We start from the raw sequence: 21,143 nt of genomic DNA, 5'->3' as shown, positions 1-21,143 counted from the left end.
AAAATCAGTAAGAAAAAATTGAACAACCCTATCAAAAAGTGGGCAAAGGACATGAATAGAAATTTTTCAAAAGAAGATATAAAAATGGCTAACAAACATATGAAAAAGTGTTCAAAAAAAATTTTTTTTAAACAACCAGTTCCTGGGAGCCCTGGGTCAGTCTCATCCTGTAGAGATAAGGGAGGGGGGTAGTTCCGTCCATGTCAGGGGAATAGGAATGCTGGCTGCAGCTGTCTGTTAGGTTTACAACCTCCCGGGACTCTCCAGACTCCTTCAGCTATTGTTTCACAAACCTCAGTTTTCTTTTCTTTTTTACTTTTTTATTTCAGCATATCATGGGGGTGCAAATGTTTAGGTTACGTATATGGCCCTTGCCCCACCCGAGTCAGAGCTTCAAGCATGTCCATCCCCCAGACGGTGCCCACCGCACCCATTAGGTGTGTATACACCCATCCCCTCCTCCCCTTCCCATCTGCCCAACACCCAGTGAATGTTATTCCTATACGTTCGCACTTAAGTGTTGATCGGTTAAAACCAATTTGATGGTGAGTACAACCGCATTCTATCCCATACATACTTTTCGAGTTCCCACCTGGAACAAACCTAACAGTCATGAGGACAAGTTTATCATTTTCTAGAATTAAAATAAAAGGAGAGGCCGGGCGCGGTGGCTCACGCCTGTAATCCTAGCACTCTGGGAGGCCGAGGCGGGTGGATCGCTCGAGGTCAGGAGTTCGAGACCAGCCTGAGCAAGAGCGAGACCCCGTCTCTACTAAAAATAGAAAGAAATTATATGGACAACTAAAATATATATATACAAAAAATTAGCCGGGCATGGTGGTGCATGCCTGTAGTCCCAGCTACTCGGGAGGCTGAGGCAGTAGGATCGCTTAAGCCCAGGAGTTTGAGGTTGCTGTGAGCTAGACTGACGCCACGGCACTCACTCTAGCCTGGGCAACAGAGCGAGACTCTGTCTCAAAAAAAAAAAAAAAAAAAAAAACTGCAAAAAAAAAACCAAAATAAAAGGAGAAAAAAACATACTTCATCCACCAACATAATAAGGCATAATGTCAGGAAAGAGGAGGCAAATCATTAATGACTTTCTTTAATGTACTCTCAGTGTCTGGTCATCTGATTAAAATACTGAGATAGACACATGCATAGAAAGGACAGCAAGTGTGCAATTCAAAGGCACACTTGCGAAATACTACAGTTACCTTCCTCGGCAGGGCAGGAAATCTCTACTAGAAGATAGAAACACCTTTGTTCAACCTAACAAAGAATACTAAATTGAAGTCAGGAGGCCAGGGGTTTAATTTTACCTTTTAATTCTGACTGGATGTGGGATCTTGGACCTGTAATTAAACATTTCTGAGCCACAGTTTTTCTCCTACCGAAAATAAGGCAATTAAAATTGGTAAGTGATTTTCAAACTTTTTGTTGTTAACATTTCAGAACCCTTTTTTCACATGAGAATTTAGAGAAGCCCAATGGGTACACACATAAAGATGAAACTGCTCTGGTTGGAGCTGGATGGGCCCCTGGAGCCACCTCTTCTCATGAGGTGGCCCTTGATGGGGATACAGGGGACCCCAGGCTCCATGAGGTTCAGTATAAAAGTTCCTTGGCAGGATAATCGTTGAAGTCACTTCTATTTCTGTTGGACTACAAGTCAAGGACGCTGATCAAATTAGTTGTTAAAGGTGTTGCCAATTATGACATTTTGCTGGACTTTAGCCTGGGAATCATGGAGACACCAATATCCAATGATGACACAATTAGTTGTTTTTTATGCTTCTTTTGTTCTGTGACAGAAGATCTTTCATAAGTATTAGGATATTTTCATAATATCACATCACCTGGTATAATTATAGCAGCAATTGAAAAGGTTTGAGATTTTTCCTACTGAAACTATTGAAATATTATTCTGAATATTGTACTAAGCCCCTAGCTTTACCAAGTTCTAAATCACAAATGTGATTATCTCAAGATGAATTCAAACTTTAGCTTATCCCAAGACTCTTAACTCTGACCACAACTAGTATAGCCCTGGTCCGGTGGCCACTGTTTGGGAACCGTTGACCCATCCTACCAAAACAAACCTGTTGATTTTCCATTTAAACCCTTGAATCTCCACAGCAGCTCTCTCTTAAATGAATGAACAAACAAAAAGTGCTTTCTTAAGTCTCATTTTAATTTGCAAGGAGAATGAATACATTTGTGTGCATGAGAAGCTTAGTATTAATCCCACACTATATTTTGTTATCACCTTACCAAAGAAACAGGAACAAAATCCAGGCTTTCCACATCATTTACTTGGCACCTTCTCAGTTAAGCTGAGTTTGTTTTCATATTGACCCGGGTTCTGCAAGCTTCTGGAACCCCTGAGAATCAGAGTAGTTAGGTGTTTTAGTCAGTTCGGGCAGCTGTAACAACATACCATAGATTGGGTGACTAAACAGCAAACATTTATTTCTCACAGTTTTGAAAGCTGGGAGGTTCAAAATCAAGATGCAGGCATATTAGGTATGTGATGATGGCCCTCTTCCTGGTTTGCAGGTGGCTAACTTCTTGCTATATCCTCACATAATGAAGAGGGAGATCATTTCTTTTGAGTCTCTTATTATGAGGGCACTAATCCCATTTATTAAGGCTCCACCCTCATGACCTAATTATCTCCCAAAGCTCCTTCTTCAAATAACATCACATTGGGGATCAGGGTTTCAGCATATGAATTTTGGGAGCATAAGCATACAGCCCTTTTTCATGAAAGATCATACATGAAAAGTGACCCCCAAATGTAGAAGAAGCTGAGAAACCAAACAACAAGGCAGATAAATCCAGTTTGATTGTAGAGGGTGATCTATTGGGGAACTTACAGGCTGAAGCATGGTCTCGGGCAGCACCAAGACAGATAGATTCTGCACTGTTACCCCCCACACCCACGGCTAATATACTATAAGAAAAGGTGTATCTGCCCTACAGGGAATGTGCAAGACGATTAAAGTTGACCTTCCAGGAAATACAAGAATGCTATATACAGCACAACATAGTAAGACCCCATCTCTAAAAAAATAAAAAATAAATTTAAAAAAAGCAGTTGTTTAACTTATTGGTCAATGAGTATCTGAAAGGTCAACTACCCCCAAATGAAAACTATTGCTTTTGATGTATCCTGTCAAATGTAACAGGGCCTGATGAACTCTAAGTTTCTCTATAGCTTTAATATTCTATGATTTGATAACCACACAAAATGGCTCCATTTATTTTATTTAATAATTTTGGGTTTATATTTCATATCTAATTCATCTGGGAGGATCCCTTTAGATATGGTCCCATGCAAAAGAAAATGTCTTCAGGAAATGTATAATATAATGTTAAACTGTTTAGAAAGCAGAAACAAAAGTATATATGAAATGTGTGACAAGGTTAAAATGAACAGAATACAGGGATAGAGAATTAAGAAACTTATCCAAATAAGTTTGCCACTAGCAGGTGGCATTTCTAATCAGTAGAGAAAAGATGAATTTTTGGGAAAAAATTCATCTACCTACTTGGGAAAAAAGGTGGACCGACATGCATTTTTAAAAATTCTATGCAAGTCAAAGAATAAAATGTAAAAAATAAATCACAAAATAGTAGAAGAAAATATAAATGATTTTAAAAAATATAATCTTGGATTAAGAAGGAATGTTTATTTAAACAAGATACCAAAATCCAAAATTCATAAAGAAAAAGACAGATTATTCATACATATTAACTGAAAACACTATGGGCAAAAGTAATAAAACCAAAAGATAAAACACCAAATATAAATATATATTTGCATCATGTTTGACAAAAGTCTAATTCATATAACATATATTAGGGATAATTTAATATGTATTTACTATATAAAGACAGGGCTAATTTATTTATTATATAAAGAATTCTTCCAAATAAAAAAGAAAAATAAAAAAAAATAGTGGACAAAGTATACATACAGGCAGCACTCTGACACAGAAATACAAATGACTCACAAATATAAACAATCACACACATTTAAAATAATGGAAGTTAAAACAATGAGGTAACATTTTTAACCTATCAGCCTGGCCAAAATACAACATTGAATGATGGACAACTTCTTTGGAAGACAGTTTTGCAGTAACTCTCAAAATATAAAACTGCCTTTTGACCCATCAATTCTACTGCTGGGAATTTCTCTTATAGATGAACTCATACATACATAAAGAATAGATATTTCAAGGATGTTCATTTTAGCATTTTAAATAACAAAGAAAGGAAGCTAAAAATAATCTAAACATTTATCAAAAGGAGGTGGTTAAGTAAATAATGGTATAGCCGTGAAACGGAATACCGTGAAGCCAATACAAAGAGTGAGGGAGACAGGTGCGGATTTGGAAGGAGATCTATAGCACATAGGTGGAAAAAAGTACAGACAATGAGTATATTGTGCTCTTATTTCTTCACAACACTAGATTTCTTAAAGGGTGAGCAAGTGGCTGGCACACTGAACGAATGGGACTTTACGGGTGTGATCATCAACTTTATTTTTGGCTCCACTGTCCCTTTAAGTCTGCTGCTCAGTGGGCTGCTTCTGTTCTGCCCCTGGAGTTTTCTGCTGACTTATTAAAGTTTGACAGTCACTGTAGGTTGCAGACCTAATCTCAGTTTGCAGCCGGCCCCAGATATTAATCCAAACTCCCAGCTTGACTGAATGTCGAATCTGATTCCCTCCCCAGCCAGGCCTACTGAGGGTGCCACTTGCCCCTGTCGTTCTTTTCTCTTTCCTTGCTTTCTACTTCCACCCCTCATTTTCCATCTTGCTGTTATGATTTCTGAGCCAGCTTTAGTCAAAGCAAGAGGAGAGAGAGGAGTGGCAATAGGAGTAGGATATTTTTCACCTAACTGATAACGGTCTGAGAGGACTTCATGCCTCCAGGGCCTGGTGATGTTTTCAGCTGCCCTTTTCCCCCCCCCGTAGTATTTGTGGGTTCCCCAGAATCACCCTTTTACCCCAGTGCACACTGCAAGTCATCAGGGGCCGTGCACTTTCCTCCAGCCACTGCTCTCTGTCAGCCCCTCCAAACAGCAGACTTTCTCTGTTGGGATCCCACTGTACTGTCCTTCCTCGAGCGGGACGTAAGATGGATCCAGGCCATTTTTATTTCCCATGTGGCTCACGTCTGGTGTGTGGGAATTGACACGCCGGAGGCTCATAGCCTGAGAGAAGGCTGGTGGGGCTAGAGTGTGGTGAGAGAACGGAGAGACAGAGAGGGCCACAGAGGGGGCAGTTACATAAAGGGAGACTGGGGGAGCAGGCAGGGGCAAGCACTCAAGACGTGCCATGCCTCGAGAATCTGAGCCTTCAAGTCTGGAGTGCAATTCCATTCTAACAAGTTCATGAAGGATCCTCAGCAAACATTTGTTGAGGTTTTTGTTTTCATTTTTCACATAGTTCTTGTACTGAGAACTGTGTAGTCCAGATGCAGACACAGACATACACACCAACGCATTACAATACAGTGTGAAGATGTGAAAAGACATAGAATGCACCAGAGCAAAGGGGTCAGCTCGTCCCAGCTGGAGGAGAAGTGGAAAGGGCTGCAGAGAAGGTGTCATTTAGAGGTACCCAGTGAAGAGCAGCTGCTGGTAGGATCAACTGAGAGGGAAGTGCTGTCTGGCCAAGAATAAGCAGGCCAGAGGTGGTGTGAGCACAGAGAGAGGTGAGGGCAAGAAGGAGACAGGTCCAAGATGGGGGACCCAGGGCTGAAGGCTGATACCAGGAGGCAGAACCAAAGCATCACCTCCTTCTCTTCTTGAGGATTGGGTCCCTTTAAGTTGCGACAGATGAAAAGGATCCTTCCCTGGCTGTCTCCATAGCAACTGTTTTCTGACAGGTAAGAGTGGACATTGCTCAAATCTGGAATTCATTACCAAGAAGTTTCACAAGGCAGATTTGCCAGGGGAAGTCCCTGGAATCTCCTGGATTTCTTGTTGCTTCCTTCCCATAGGACAGGCTGTCGAAACCTCAGGGCATAAAAGGCCCAGAGCATGCACACCCTGGGGAAACCTGGCCGGGGATATGGGAGCAACCATCATGGACCGGAAGGCTCTCTGGGCAGGTGGGTATGGGGCTAATTTGGCATGTACGTTGGTGAGGAGGGAAGGGGTAATGCAGACCTGTGGAAGAGGCGCTCTCGCTCCTTTCCTGGGACTTCAGTCTCTCCCATCCAAGTACTAACCAGGCCCAACCCTGCTTAGCGGACTTCAGTCTCTCTATTCACCTCAGTATCAAAAAATATCAAGCTGATGCAACTGTCCCAGGCAAACCATCTGGACTTTCCTGAAAGGGCAAGAAAGCAGCAGTGGCCAGAGTCCTTTGCATTGTCAGGACGTCCTCAGCTTGCACAGAGGTGTCTCTTCCCCGCATTAGAACTAGAGCTCCAGTCAGGAGGGAGACCAGGCTTTCTTAGTCTCTTGATGTACCAGCATCGTATTGGGAGTCACATCTTTTATGGGCTATGCTTTGGGTACATTTTAGAACTTTTGGGGAGCCCACATTTCTCATCTGCAGAATGGCTTATTGGATTAAATGTTTTCTAAACTCCCCCTTTCAACTCCAATGTTCTGATCCCAAACTCTGCCTTTTGTGGTGGCTGGGAATTTGGATGAGGGTGGGAATGAGGCTAAATGAACAGGGCTATGGGTGAACAAGGGAGGTTTACCAGGAGGCGAGGGGGGATGTCTGATGGAGGAAAGAAGGCATTTCATTGTGTCTGTCCGTACCTCTTTTGCCCTGTCTCATACTCTCAAGCCATGAGTGGCCCACTTGACAAGAGCCTTTTAAGTCACCTATTGAAGTTCTCAGCTCTCGGCCCTCAGGAGGGTAGCTGGTGGAGACCCAGCACTTTCGAGAAAGGCCTGGAGGCTGGCCTGACAGTACATGTAGCAACCAGAATTTCTCTGGCCACTTAGTGAGTGTGTGGAGGACCAGATTCCTGCCTACCCTGCCTTCTGCCTAAAAACATGTGAGTCAGCCAGAGAGAGCACCAGAGCCCTGCTTCCCAGCCCTGAGCTCTGCACCAGCCGAGCTGGTGGTGGAGGCACCAGCCCCCACAGCTGCGTCATCCAAAGCTTTCTTTCCTTTTTAACTGCCCTTTTCTCGATTTTCAGACCCCCAAGGGCTCTAGTGAGGACAATGTCCCCAGGCTGGGGGAATCACAGTTCAAGGAATTTTGTTCACTGGGTGAAATTTCTGGGACCCATGGTCTTTCCTTCCCTTTAGGAGGATGAGTTGAGGATGGAATAATCTCAGCAGTCCTCCTAGGGGAGGTGTCCTGTGGAGAACACACTGGGAATGACCTCAAACGTGGAGGCTTAGAGCGCTACCAGAGCCAGATCGTGCTTCTCCATTCACCGCGCCTTGTTTTAAGAGTTAGTTGCTTACAGATAGGGTGACCATTCATTTCAATTTTCCCAGGGCAGGTCTGGTCCAAGATATTGGCCCAGGGAAATTATTATGATTATTATTATTATTTTTGAGACAGAGTCTCACTATGTTGCCCTGGCTAGAGTGCCATGACATCAGCCTAGCTCACAGCAACCTCAAACTCCGGGCTTAAGCGATCCTCCTGCCTCAGCCTCCTGAGTAGCTGGGACTACAGGCATGTGCCACCATGCCTGGCTAATTTTTTCTATATATGTTTTTAGTTGTCCATATAATTTCTTTCTATTTTTTTAGTAGAGACGGGATCTCGCTTTTGTTCAGGCTGGCCTCAAACTCCTGAGCTCAAATGATCCTCCCACCTCGGCCTCCCAGAGTGCTAGGATTACAGGCGTGAGCCACCACGCCTGGCCCAAATTATTAATAATGCTTGGCATTATTAATAAAAACGAGCAAATTATTAATAATGCTCGTTTTCACTCTCTAAAGGGTCTCATTGGACAATATAGATATGGTCACCCTACCTATATTCAGCTCCAGACTAGACCACAAGCTCCTTGAGTGTAGGGAAGTCATCAGCTTCCTTTTGGTTTCCTCAGTATCTTGGACAATGCTTGGCACAGAGCAGGTGATTTAATAAAACCATTGCATAAGTGACTAAGAAGATGAATTCCCAGTTTGGAAAACATTTTTGCCTAGGGCTATCGGGACCCCAAGGCACTCAAGGGCTGGGAACCTCAAGGTCCTGTAAAGGGACTACAGTAGCTATAGGTGGACAGCCCAGAAGAAGTGTGGCTTCATCTTGTACACAGGAACCCCCACACGCTCACTGCCATCGCCTGGGACAGGGGAACCAGGCTTGGCACAACAGATTTCTCTTTCCTCCCATTTGTTACAGGTCTAGCAGTCTTGCTGATTCTCCAGGGAGGTAAGCAGTCAAGGTGTCTCTGCTGCCCGGGTCTCCGGGCTGGGTCCTTGCATCATTTCGGATGCTCGGTTTCTGTCTCTCTTACATCTGTATGCTCTGGATTACTCTCTCAGTTTCTGCCGCTGACATATTTATGACTCTGAGTTTTTGTTCTATGTATCTCTTTGTGCATCCCTTGTTCTAGTTTTGTCTTTCTGAGCCTCTCTCTCTCATTCCTGACCTCAACGTGTGATGTGCATGTGTGTGTGAATACACACACACACATATACAGAACATTTGTGTCTTCCATTTCTCTACCGATCTGTGTCATCCATCCATCCACACACATTGAATCTCAGCGCTCTGTGGGTGTGTCACGTGTTGACGGTGTTTGTGTGTTAGTGGATTTCTTAACTGAGGTCTGAGTACTCAGGAGTCAGCACTAAGAGCCCAGGCTGAATGACCCTCAGAAGCTCTGGCTGAATGAGCCAAGAATGTAATGTCTGTCTTCGGGAGAAACTTGTGGCTTTGGGGGCTCTAAGGCAACAACACAGGGGTCTCATTGGCTCTCTTCATTCTACTCCAGGATCCGCCTACAAACTGGTTTGCTACTTTACCAACTGGTCCCAGGATCGGCAGGAACCAGGAAAGTTCACCCCTGAGAATATTGACCCCTTCCTATGCTCTCACGTCATCTACTCATTTGCCAGCATCAGTAACAACAAGGTCATCATCAAAGACAAGAATGGTGCGACGCTCTACCGGACCATCAACAGTCTCAAAGCCAAGTCAGTAGGGTGGGGGTGGAAGCTCCCTGATAGGCCTGGGCGGGGGAAGTTAGTCTGAACTGGGCCTGAAACCTACTGTCTCATTCATTCGTTCAACCAGACTTACTTCTTTGGGTATAATTCTGATCCTCGCCGTTCTTCCCAGCAGTGCCTCGTCCCTTCACTGAACTTAGCCTCTAAGCAGCCAGGCCCTGCTTGTCCATATTCCTCACACCAGGAATTCTACCCTTTAGGCAAAGGTTTCCCTGGCAGCCAGAAAAGAAATAATCAGCTTGTTCTTCTACTCCAGGAATCCCAAACTGAAAGTTCTCTTGTCCGTTGGAGGGTACCTGTTTGGTTCCAAAGGGTAAGACCACACCTCTATTTTTTGTTATGTAATTTCTGATCATTGCCACGTTTCCTCCTCCTGAGAAGAGATATTGAACTAGACATTGAGAGGTCTTTCCTTGGCTGGGTGGCAAAACTGATCTGAGTTTGTCACAGGTAGAAGCACAGCACTAGGTTTTCTGATGTCTTTGAAGGAAGCCTTCAGGAGTTCAACACAAGCCCAGACACTTAAGACCTGCAAGAAACTGAGTCATGAGCAATATTCAGTAAACTCTAATTATTTACATGAATACTTTTCACTGTATGGATTATGGGGAGATGATTTTGGTCCAGAAGTGCAATTTTTTTTTAAATCACTTGAGGGTTTGACTTTGAACCATGAGGTGGGTTGTGTGGATTATTTCTACTTAAAACCCAGCCTTGGCCTGCAGCGGTCAGTGAACTGCAATGATCTGGGCCGTGGCTGTGCAGCCAGATGGCGTGAGAACAAGGAGAACAGCTTAGAAACAAAATAGCTATTGATACAAAGCATACATTATAAATTGTATTTTCTATTCACACTAAAATGATATCCTATTTACATCAAGAGCTAAATAAATACAAATATGTAAGGATGAAAGGCACATTTTTCAATCTTTAACTACAGTTAATCTAATTTTGAATTTCTTCTGGTTGAAAGTGCTAACGTTTTTAAAAGTTCAGAGATCTTAAGCTCAGCCAGCAGAGTCTTTCAGTTTTCACGGAAGTCTGATGGTACGAGTTACTCATGCAGCTTGTCAGTACTCAGTTGCAGCTGGGGTAGGCGTAGAAAAGAAGTAGGTGCAGAAGACCTATGCAGATTTCTGCAGTAGATCAGGCTACCTAACTTATTTGGTTCTATATTAAGCTCATCACGAACAATTATGAATGGGTTTCCATGGCAACTATGTTTCGAATTCTCCAATTCTCTCTCCTTCCTAACACTTGCTTAGGTTTTCATTCAAATAAAAATGTCTTCATTCATTCGTTCTTACATGCATGCATTCATTCATTCAATTCAATAATTTATTGAGTGCCTATTGTTTACCAGTTTGGAGGTTAAAAGTAGGACTTTGGAGATGGACACATTTAGTTTGGGTTTCCCTTTAGACAGATGCAGGCTGTGTGACTTCAGGAAAGTCATTTAACAAGTCTCAGGGTGTTTTTAACTATGCAATGAGAATAATGACAGAATCCGCCTCAGGGTGATGTTGTAAGAACAGATTATGTATGCAAACTGCTTAGCACGCAGTGCTGATGTTCAGTAAGGGATCAATGGTTGCAGTAATCATTGTTATATTATTATTGTTATTATTAGTAAGCCAGGCTTTGTGCCAGGTGCTGTGCAGAATACTGAAATATGTTCAACACACAGACTTGCTTCTAAGGAGCAAATTAGTACATTTCCTAAAATTGGAGGCATCTGCCCAGAGGCTCAGGTGCAATGGCTCTCTCTGAAATGCAAGAGAAAAGCTGGAAATCTGTTTCTACCATGGTTTTCTGATGCTGGGCTGGTTTCTTGCTACCTGCTACACTGTGTAGCTGACATACATACAGGAACCAAAATCTCAATTTAACACATTGACTGCCACAAAAAAAAAAAAAAAAAAAAAGAAGAAGAAGAAGAAGAAGAAGAAGAAAGAAAGAAAGAAAGAAAGAAAGAAAATTTTTCCCTAGGACCATAATGTTTTATTATGAAAATAGAATAAAAACTTCAAAAACACAACGATCCTAAAATATGCATCAATAAAAAAGTAGTATAAAAACTTGAAAATTAGTAATGTAAAAAGTAAGATGAAAACTTGAAAAATAGTTCATAACTCATGTAGCAGTTAATGTGTTAATATTGACTGAAACAAAATTAATTCAAGACTCTAAGTATGCCTGGGGGTGGGAGGTGTTTTGAGAGGTAGGAAGTGATGCAACTCAAAGGATATGTCCCCAGGAAAATACCAATATCTCACCTACAGCTTCAAATTTTAAATGCTATTTGTGCCCTCCGTATGAGCAGCTGAGAATCAACTTCATGGCTTAAAAACTGTGGTTCAGATGAAAGCCCCCAGGGAGTTGCTGTTTTCCAATAACTCTTTTCATCAGAAGACCTAGGGGTGCCTATTTGTGACTAGGTAGCTTGTTTGGGGAACATGAAGTCGCTGAAGTCTAGCTCTGTTTTTATGGAGGTTTCCTAAGTGTGATCACTTTGAGGCACGTGAAGCAGGATTAGCATCTTCAATCCCAATTTAGAGGTGGCCAGACTGGAACCCAGAGAGCTGGTAATGACAAAGTGACCACCAGAAAGGACTCTGACCTGGGGCTTGAACCCAGATCTCTTAGGATCACTAAGCCCACCACATTGCAAACTGTTTTTCCAAGGTTGTAAAGTGTTAAAGAAATCCAAAGCTGGAGGATATTTAAAGCAGTAAAAGCAGATTTTATTCAGGAACTATTTCAACAGGGGAAAAGACACTTCAGTATATAGTACTGGGTCCAATTCTGAACACGGCAAAGGCAAGTGGGGATATATAGACAGTAAGCAGATTGGGAATAGGGGGTTGGAAAATTACTAAGAGGAAACATTAGGGCCAGGGGGATTCTTGCCAAGCTGACTCAGCAGGATTCTTGCTAAAGGCTGGCCAGAGTGATCAGATATCACCTGGGGGTGGTGGATAGTGAGGAATTTTGTAAGATACTGAGGGTGATCAGATACCAAGGGTGGGGGATTTTTGCTAAACTGATAGCTGGATTCTTATGGAAACTGGACTTTGCAAAGATGTGCCCAGAAGCCTAAGGTCAAGGTCTAATTGAGAAGAGGGCTCAGAAGAGCCCTCTAAAGTTTGGTCAAGGCAAGAGTCTATGTCAAATGTGGCTCCATCACCCTGAGGGAAATCTGCAGAGACCCCAGTCTTCTTTTACCTGACCTGATCAATTTTCTGGCACAACAATCCTTCTTCCCATCTGTTTCAAAAGGGGCAGGGATTGGGATATTAATAGACAGTGAATGATTATTGGGGAGGGGAAGACTACTTCAAGATTTCTGTGAAAAATGTGTTATGGGTATTGCTTGTTCTTTCCAAAAAACACTTTTATTGCTTCTCCCTAGGTTCCACCCTATGGTTGATTCTTCAACGTCACGCTTGGAATTTATTAACTCTGTACTCCTGTTTCTGAGAAACCATAACTTTGATGGCCTGGATGTAAGCTGGATCTACCCAGATCAGAGAGACAACACCCATTTCACTGCACTGATCCATGTAAGCCAGACGCCGTGGTACACCCAGTGCCTTTCCCATGCAGAATCCATGACCACGCCAGAACAGAGAAGGAAGAGATTGAGCCTGCTTGGAAGACACAGCCCCTGCCCTTTGGAAGCCCCCACTAATGGGGGAACAGCCCCTGTTCCTAGCTTAGGGAAGGAACACATCAAGCAATGGAGTCCCCTTACTCAATGAACACCATCAGAATAAAGCAACATCCATACAAAAGAGTATGGGGCCATAGAATTTCCTGAGCACTGAGATCGTCTCATAGATCAGATCCATCAGAAAATCTATCAGGAGGAAACTCAGATAGCTCTTTCCTGAGTACAGTGAGGCTGGGGTCCTCCTGCCTAATGGGGAGGCTTCCTGAGCAGACACAGGCATGAAGCATGCCCATGTGGAATGGGGAGGAAAGGGTTGATCTCTACCATCTAATGTTGTTCTAGAAACTTCATGGGTTTCATACAAGAAGCTTAGCACTGTGCTCTGGGAAGGAGAATCTGACACCTTATTTCCTTGTTTTTCATAGGAGTTAGCAGAAGCCTTTCAGAAGGACTTCGTAAAATCCGCCAAAGAAAGGCTTCTCTTGACTGCAGGTGTATCTGCAGGGAGGCAGATGATTGATAACAGCTATCAGGTCAAGAAACTGGCAAAGTGAGTACCTCAGAGCACCTCCTCCATCCCTCTGCCTCCAATCTGGTGCATGCAAATGATCCATGTCAGTATGTCTGAGGGATGAAGTGTGGTGGGAGGGAGGAAAGGCCATTGTCATATCCGTGCATCATTCAGCCAGGAACAACTTCATGGATGTTTTAATCCTCCTAAGAGCATTCAAAGCCCAAAACAATTACTGACAGTTGTTTCTACCACTGTTTATCATAGAATCTCTTCCTTTGCTTTTGGCACTTTAGAGAACTGGATTTCATCAACCTCCTGTCCTTTGATTTCCATGGACCTTGGGAAAAGCCCCTTGTCACTGGCCACAACAGTCCTCTGAGAAAGGGGCAGTTGGACGGAAGGTCAAGCTCTTACTACAATGTGGTGAGTGGTGCAGGGGAGCCACAGGGCACTGGCTGGGGGAGGGGCTGGGGAGAGTGCAGCACCACTAGAGTTACTTCTGTCTTGCACTAAGGAGAAGCTATGTGCCCAAGAGGGACTTGCGTAATCCCAGGTGCTAGTGAGTACAAGGGAAATGCTTTGACCAAGCATCAATAAAATGTCACCTGGAAAACATCAGAAGACCTGGTAGTTGACATGCCTTAAGCTCTGTCTCTGGACCAGGGTGTCCCCATCCAAGTCTTCTGAATTGTCCATATTCCATACATTTCCTGGCACCCACACATATGTACAGACATTGTACCCTCTTGTGTCCATCCATATTCCCTATATCTAAATTGATCTTCAAAACAACCACATGAGGTTGGCTGGGCAGGAAGCATCATTCCCACTTCACAGAAGATGAAACAAGCTCAGCAGAGTCCATGACTGCTCAAGGTCATGTGATGTGAAGTTCCTGAATGATGGTGGGAAATGGAAAGTCCAAGAAAAAAAATGTTGTTGATACTGTTTTGGTACAGGTATATGGATGTGTATTCCTAATATTTTGGGAGAAAAAAGTATTGTCTGGGTTGCTTGTTTCCAGGCCTTCACATTTGAAGTTATAAAACTGGTTAGCTCAAAGCTGGATGTCCTAATTTCTTTTTTTTTTTTTTTTTATTATTTCTTGTACAATGATATGAAATAATATGGGAAATATTCATGATAAATTATTAAGTGAACAATGCAAGTTAAAAACAACAGTTTCAGGCCGGGCGCGGTGGCTCACGCCTGTAATCCTAGCACTCTGGGAGGCCGAGGCGGGTGGATCGCTCAAGAGGTCAGGAGTTCGAGACCAGCCTGAGCAAGAGCGAGACCCCGTCTCTACCAAAAATAGAAAGAAATCATATGGACAACTAAAATATATATATACAAAAAATTAGCCGGGCATGGTGGCGCATGCCTGTAGTCCCAGCTACTCGGGAGGCTGAGGCAGTAGGATCGCTTAAGCCCAGGAGTTTGAGGTTGCTGTGAGCTAGACTGACGCCATGGCACTCACTCTAGCCCGGGCAACAGAGTGAGACTCTGTCTCAAAAAAAAAAAAAAAAAAAACAACAGTTTCATATTTTTTTTCCCCACCCCCCCCCCTTTCCCGAGTCAGCACCTTCAAGTGTTACCACTCCCCAAACGGTGCGCAATGCACTCATTGTGTAGGCATACCCCCATCCCCTCCTCCACCCCCCACCTCAGTCTGATGTCCAATTGGTGTCGTTCCCAGATTTGTATTTAGGTGATGTTCAGGGAAACCAATTTTCTGGTGAGTACATGTGATGCTTGTTTTTCCATTCTTGGGATACTTCACTTAATATAATGGGTTCCAACTCTCTCCAGGAGAACCATAGAGATGTCGTATCTTCATCATTCCTTATAGCTGAGTAATATTCCATGGTATACATATACCACAGTTTACTAATCCAATCATGTATTGATGGGCATTTGGGTTGTTTCCACATCTTTGCTATTGTGAATTGTGCTGCTATAAACATTTGGGTACATGTGTCTTTGTTACAGAATGACCTTTTTTCCTTTGGGTATATGCCCAGTAATGGGATTGCTGGGTCAAATGGCAGGTGTACTTGAATCTGTTTAAGATACCTCCATAATGCTTTCCACAGGGGTTGCACTAGTTTGCAGTCCCACCAGCAGTGTATTAGTGTTCCTGTCTCTCCACACCCACGCCAACATGTGTTGTTTTGGGTTTTTTTGATAAAGGCCATTCTCACTGGGGTTAAGTGATATCTCATTGTGGTTTTGATTTGCATTTCCCTGATGATTAGAGATGTTGAACACTTTTTCATATGTTTGTTAGCCATTTTTATATCTTCTTTTGAAAAATTTCTATTCATGTCCTTTGCCCACTTTTTGATAGGGTTGCTTGATTGGATGTCCTAATTTCTAGTTTGGGGTTTTCTAGGACTCCACGTGGCTGAGTTATTCAGCCGCGCTCATGCCTTCGCACTGTAGGATTTCTGTAAGTATGAGGAGATATATCCTCATCTTCTCTAACGCTCTATTTTTTTCTGGAAGGCAGGAAGGTCAAAGCTAGCTTCTTACCTCCCAACCTGTCCCCTTGGGTCCAAGGTCATTGTGAGCCCTCACAGACTAGGAGTCTGAGAGCCACCTTCATCAGTAAGCACAATTAGCCATAGCGTAGACAAATTCCATAGGTGATTGACTCAAAGGAGAAAGAAAGGTGATAACTTTGATTTCATATTTTCTAGGTCCCTTGCCTGATTTCTTTTGTGATCTATTGTCCAGTTTCTTTCACAACTTAGAAAAATCTGAATGAGTCTCTTACTGCTGAAGAGCACTAAATGCATAAAACAAACACTTGGGTCCTGATAGGACTGTCCACGCTCAGATACAGAAGAGAAATCAAGTCACCTCTGTGCAGTTTGGGATGGAGGCTAAAAAAGGCCATACACCTTTCTTTCCCCATACCTTGGGGCTCAATCTACCTTTCCTTTCTAGGAGTATGCTGTGGGGTACTGGCTACATAAAGGAATGCCCCCAGAGAAGGTGGTCCTGGGCATCCCCATGTATGGACGTTCCTTCACACTGGCCTCTGCAGAATCTGCTGTGGGGACCCCTGCCTCTGGTCCTGGAGCTGCTGGCCCCATCACCGAGTCTCCAGGCTTCCTGGCCTATTATGAGGTACCTGGAACTGCCCCGTGCCCTCAGCTGCCTGCCATGTCTGGGTAGGGGTTTCAGCGTCAATCTGGCAATAGTACGGCATGTCATGTGTGGTGAAGATGGAAGCACAGAGTACCACTGGAACTCCTAACTGGGGCAGGGGTCAGAGAATGCTTCCTGGAGGAAGTGAGATAGGCTGAACTCTGAAGAGGAGATGGAGCTAGCCAGGAATGGGGATGGATAGCAGAGAGAATGGGAGATTGAAAAAGGGAGAGTGCCCCAGCTTCCTGACTGAGCAGCTAAGTGGATGGCAATGCCATTTACTGAGACAGGGAAAACAGGAGGGGGAGCGGAGTGAGCACTGGTCCTGCTCATGAGATCAGTTTTGGACTTTCTGAGAATGAGGAGCCTGTGGGACATACAGATACCAAGCAAGACGTTGAATATATGGGTTTGGGTCACGGGAGGCCAGTCTGCACTAGAGAGGTAGATTTGAAAATTTCAGCATAAAGATGGTATTTGAAGCCAAAGTGTATAGTGAGAAGTGAATAGGGCCCAAGACAAACCCAAGGACCTTCTGCACCAGAGGGGTGTGCAGAGGAACAGCAGCTCATTAAGGACACTGATAAGGAATGACAAGAGGGGTGGAAGGAGCCCATAAAATTCTGTGCCAGAGAGCTTAGAGAAGTAGGAGTTTCAATAAAGAGGGAGTGGTCAAATGTGTCATATTCTGCCCAGAAGTTAGATAGATCACAGGGCTGGCAATTAAAGTTGTTCAGCTGATTAAAACATCACTTCTGTCTGCCCCTTAATCTAGGGAATTTTCTTCAAAGCATAGGGGAAACTAGAAACCTGACAATAATTCAACCAATAGAAACTCTTGGGACACTCCCATATTCCAAATACTGGGTACTGTGAGAGCTAGAAATAAGTGATTCTCCATCCTTGCCTCAAAGGGCTTATTGTCAATGTAGAAAGGATGTAGAATACAAATATAACTAGTTAAATGAGAGTTTAAAAACAAGACAACTATAGTATTTAATAAAATCACAGCAGTATTGCAAAACAAGATATGACCAAGTGACCAATGAGCGGTAAAGAGGGACATGAGATCAGAGATGGGTGACTGGAGAAGGATCCATGCAAAAGGAAAGATTTGTGTTGGGCTTTGAAGGATGGATAGGCATTTGATCAGGTCGAGAAAAGAATATCATCCTATATCCTGATCTCCCTTTGGAGTCCTAGTCTGACCTCTCATTGTGGGTGTGAGCATGCCCTGAGCTCATTCTGGGTGACTTGGTACCCACCGAGATATCTGATCAGTGTAATGCTCAATTTTCCCCTCACCTCGCACACAGAAATGATTGACACACCATCAATTCAGTTAGCAAGAAGAAAGGGGTACAGGTCATTATGAGAGTCCTCATTGAATCTCAGAGTGCCTGACATATTGGAGTGGGGAGAGAAGCTGACCCATCCTTGGGTAGTTCTAGGTCAATAGCAAGGGATAGGAGAGATCATTGCTCAGAACCTGCTGGGAGGATTTTAATGCAAACCACTGGATATGCATTTCCCCATCTCATGGAAAGTTTAATTTGATTGTTCAGTTTGTCTCCCTAGGTCATTGTAACTTATCACAAGTTGATATTTGCTTAAATGTTCAACTTTTATTTTCTGGCTTCTTTGAAGTAAGCATGAGTGTAGATCATCCAAAAAGAGTATATAATCCAAAATGAATTTTCTGTGTGATGTTGAAATGCATTTTTTCACTGAAGATTTGTCCTTTTTAGCAGTTCTTACTTATGCTAATAGAAAGAGAAAGTAGTTGATGATAGAAGGGGGCATCCCAGGACAGGACACGTTGGGAATGGGAGGCACAGTGGAGGAGTAATGGGATTGAAGCGGGGATAAGCTACAAGCTGGGGAAAGATGGTGATGGTCATAATTCATGTTTGTACGCATTTTCCTGTTCTCAAAAGAATTTTTAACATATATTATTTTATTCTATCAATAATACTGTAAGATAGGAATGTAAGAGGCATTATTATAGTTATTTCCATTTTGCAAATGAAGAATTGAGAAGTTTATTGGCCAGTGCTGGTATGAGATCTTGAACTCGAGTCTTTTCTGGCTTCTAGCTGCTGGCGGCTCCTTCTGAGGAAGCCTTAGCATGAGCAGTTTCTGGTTATTCACCTTGGGCCACCCACTCTGTACAATGTACTGGGTCATTTCTCTCATTGTCTGATTCTTGGGATAAGGGTTCTGATATTTCCCCCAACCCCCTAGTGGCTCACCTGTCCTGTCTACTCATTAGGTTTCAAGAAGAGCCCATCACTGACCATCTTGCTCCCCTTTCCCTGACCAGATCTGCCAGTTCCTGCAACAGGCCAAGATCACGAGGCTCCAGGACCAGCAGGTTCCCTATGCAGTCAAGGGGAACCAGTGGGTGGGCTATGATGACGTAGAGAGTGTGGAGGCCAAGGTAAGTAGGCAAGAGGCTCTGGGACAAGGGGCTACTTCTTCGGGTGGGGAATGGGGGTTATGCGGTAAAATACTCTATGTTGAAAGAGAGAAGCTCTTGGGGTCCTGACTCCAGAATGGGATCCAGTGGCCTCTGTAGCCCAAGTCTAGTAGTGACTCTAAGCCACACCTGTGGCACAGGCAGGAGAGGTGGAAAGGATGCAAGAAAGAATTGAGAATAAGTGAAGTGAGGAGTGGAGAGAAGGGAGGACCGAGAAGAAGGGAGAGGGAATAAAGGAGACATTCGTGCCTGTATAGGTTATCCACCTTGTCAATCATCTCAGGACAAACCCTTCAGTCCTTCTCGTGGATTACCTATCTAGGAGGCACCAGATTTCTGAGCCTAGAAGTTCTTAGACCTTGGTAAGATATCTGTGTGCCTTTGAGGATTAGGGCAGGAATGAGTCATAAGTGTAATTTACAACCCAGGCCACTTGTCTTGCTAATGGTTTCCTAGTTTCTTCCCTTATCCTGGAGAGTTTTCACAGCCTCCAAGAGCACTGGATTTCAAATGTGGTGACTCCATGAGCTAGAATGAGAGGTAGCTAATGGTGGGTGGCCCTCTCTCTCCCTGAGCAACCTTTCCCTTCAGGGAGTCTCCATAAAACCAGTAAGTCTGCTGCTGTATTCTAAGCTCAAACCCTCATCTGAACTTGATTTGGTCATCAGCATGTTAGGTCCTCTTCTAATCCCTGTGTGTCCCTCTGTGTCTCCCACAGGCTCAGTTCCTAAAGAATTTAAATCTGGGAGGGGCCATGATCTGGTCTATTGACATGGATGACTTCACTGGCAAATCCTGCAGCCAGGGCCCCTACCCCCTTGTCCAAGCTGTCAAGAGAAACCTTGGCTCCCTATGAAGGTATCAGAGTCCGAGGCTAGGGCTTGGAGTGGGCAGAGAGCTGGGCACAGCAGGGCACGGGAGACTGGGGAGATCACCTTTATATATTTGAACTGATCGTTTCTCATGCTCCTTTGGATCTTCTGTCATGTTTTCTTGGTTGTTTCTGCCCTTTTGGTAGGCTACCCATAGACTTTGTAATAATATTAATAAATTTTGGCTACCATTTATTGAACACAGTATGAGCTAAGGGCTTTCTTTACATGTATAGTGGGAATAAATATTAACTCCACCACAATTCTTGGTTGCAAAAATATCAGCCTGTTTTAATTTTCTAAATTGCAATCAATCTGATCCTATGTCCTCAAGCCACTAGACTGATGAGAAATCCAATCTCAGTGATTACCTGATGCTCTCTCATTAAGCTTACCTACAGTCAATCTTACTTAGTCTAGACATTTGGGAGATCCCAAGGTCATTACAGATATGCTCTTGACCAAGCCTCCCTGTTACCTTGAAGGCCAGTGGCTTTGCTGCTGCTCCATCCCTGGACCCCAAGGTCCCTAGATACAATGTAAATCCTCATGTGCAGGTGAAGGCTGTTGCTGACCAACCAGCCATGATGCAGTCCATGGGTTCTAGAGCAGGGGATGGAGGAGCAGGGCACTGGGGCTCATTGTAGACAGACAACTGAAGAGGACTGGCTGTGCTATCCTGGAGAAGAGCCCAGAACTGTTTGAAAATGACTGGCTAGATGATTGGGTAGCAACCCTCCAGCTCTGAGCATCCATGGTTAGTAGCTTGATTCAGGCCTCAGTTTACTTAGTTGGGCTTTGAAATAGTCTTCCTTTTGTTTCCAGGCTTAAATTACCATGGAACAGGCAAGGTGACCTTGCAGCCTGGGGCCTGCTCCCTCTCTGGGAATTCTTGTGTGGGATTCTTGTGCCAGGTTGGCCTCCAGATCACTCTCTTCCAAGCCTTCCCTGACTTTCTCTGAGACCTTGCACTGCGCCTGGCTTTGTTTTCCTGCAGCTGTTGACATATTGCTCTGAAGTACAATAAATAAATAAATAAATAAATAAATAAACTCTCATTTTGCTCCAGCAAGTGTGTCCTCATTTGTACAGTTGTTGAGCCTGTGGTATCAGGCTGTCCTTCTCCTACTATTTGTGGTGTCCAGGGGTAGGGTGCAAATGGAGGCTGTATGGCATATGTTTAAATATTAAAAAGAGCTAAGAGAGTGTGGTAATATGACTTATGCTCCCACATTAACAAATATGACTTCACAACAACCTAGAAGATCAGAGGC

General features: G+C 43.7%; 1 protein-coding gene across 2 annotated transcripts; it reads left to right on the top strand.

Annotated features, from left to right (window-relative positions):
* The first annotated feature begins 6,017 nt into the window (after positions 1–6,017).
* On the top strand, positions 6,018–20,901 carry CHI3L2 (chitinase 3 like 2). Of its 2 annotated transcripts, XM_069478982.1 has the most exons (11): positions 6,074–6,128; positions 8,349–8,378; positions 8,944–9,145; positions 9,435–9,491; positions 12,591–12,741; positions 13,277–13,401; positions 13,659–13,788; positions 16,315–16,497; positions 18,842–18,958; positions 19,716–19,855; positions 20,695–20,901. In XM_069478982.1, the coding sequence occupies exons 1-10, from the start codon at positions 6,089–6,091 to the stop codon at positions 19,851–19,853; spliced, it is 1,173 nt and encodes a 390-aa protein (XP_069335083.1). In that variant the 5' UTR covers positions 6,074–6,088; the 3' UTR covers positions 19,854–19,855; positions 20,695–20,901. The 2 variants fall into 2 exon arrangements, with proteins under 2 accessions (XP_069335084.1, XP_069335083.1); XM_069478983.1 differs by lacking the exon at positions 8,349–8,378 and having other exon boundaries at positions 6,018–6,128.
* Positions 20,902–21,143: the final 242 nt, after the last annotated feature.

Source organism: Eulemur rufifrons, chromosome 8, assembly GCF_041146395.1.
Source record: "Eulemur rufifrons isolate Redbay chromosome 8, OSU_ERuf_1, whole genome shotgun sequence".
Lineage (NCBI taxonomy): Eukaryota > Metazoa > Chordata > Mammalia > Primates > Lemuridae > Eulemur > Eulemur rufifrons.
The sequence above is the reverse complement of the archived record's forward strand: the minus strand, read 5'-3'. Positions and strand labels throughout refer to the sequence as shown.

What these genes read in the sequence shown, in the direction of transcription:
- CHI3L2 (XM_069478982.1), top strand. Translation starts at nt 6,089, where the DNA reads ATGGGAGCAACCATCATGGACCGGAAGGCTCTCTGGGCAG. An exon ending in CTTGCTGATTCTCCAGGGAG is followed by an intron (nt 8,379 to 8,943) that starts GTAAGCAGTCAA and finishes ATTCTACTCCAG; the next exon opens with GATCCGCCTACAAACTGGTT. An exon ending in CAGGTCAAGAAACTGGCAAA is followed by an intron (nt 13,402 to 13,658) that starts GTGAGTACCTCA and finishes TTGGCACTTTAG; the next exon opens with AGAACTGGATTTCATCAACC.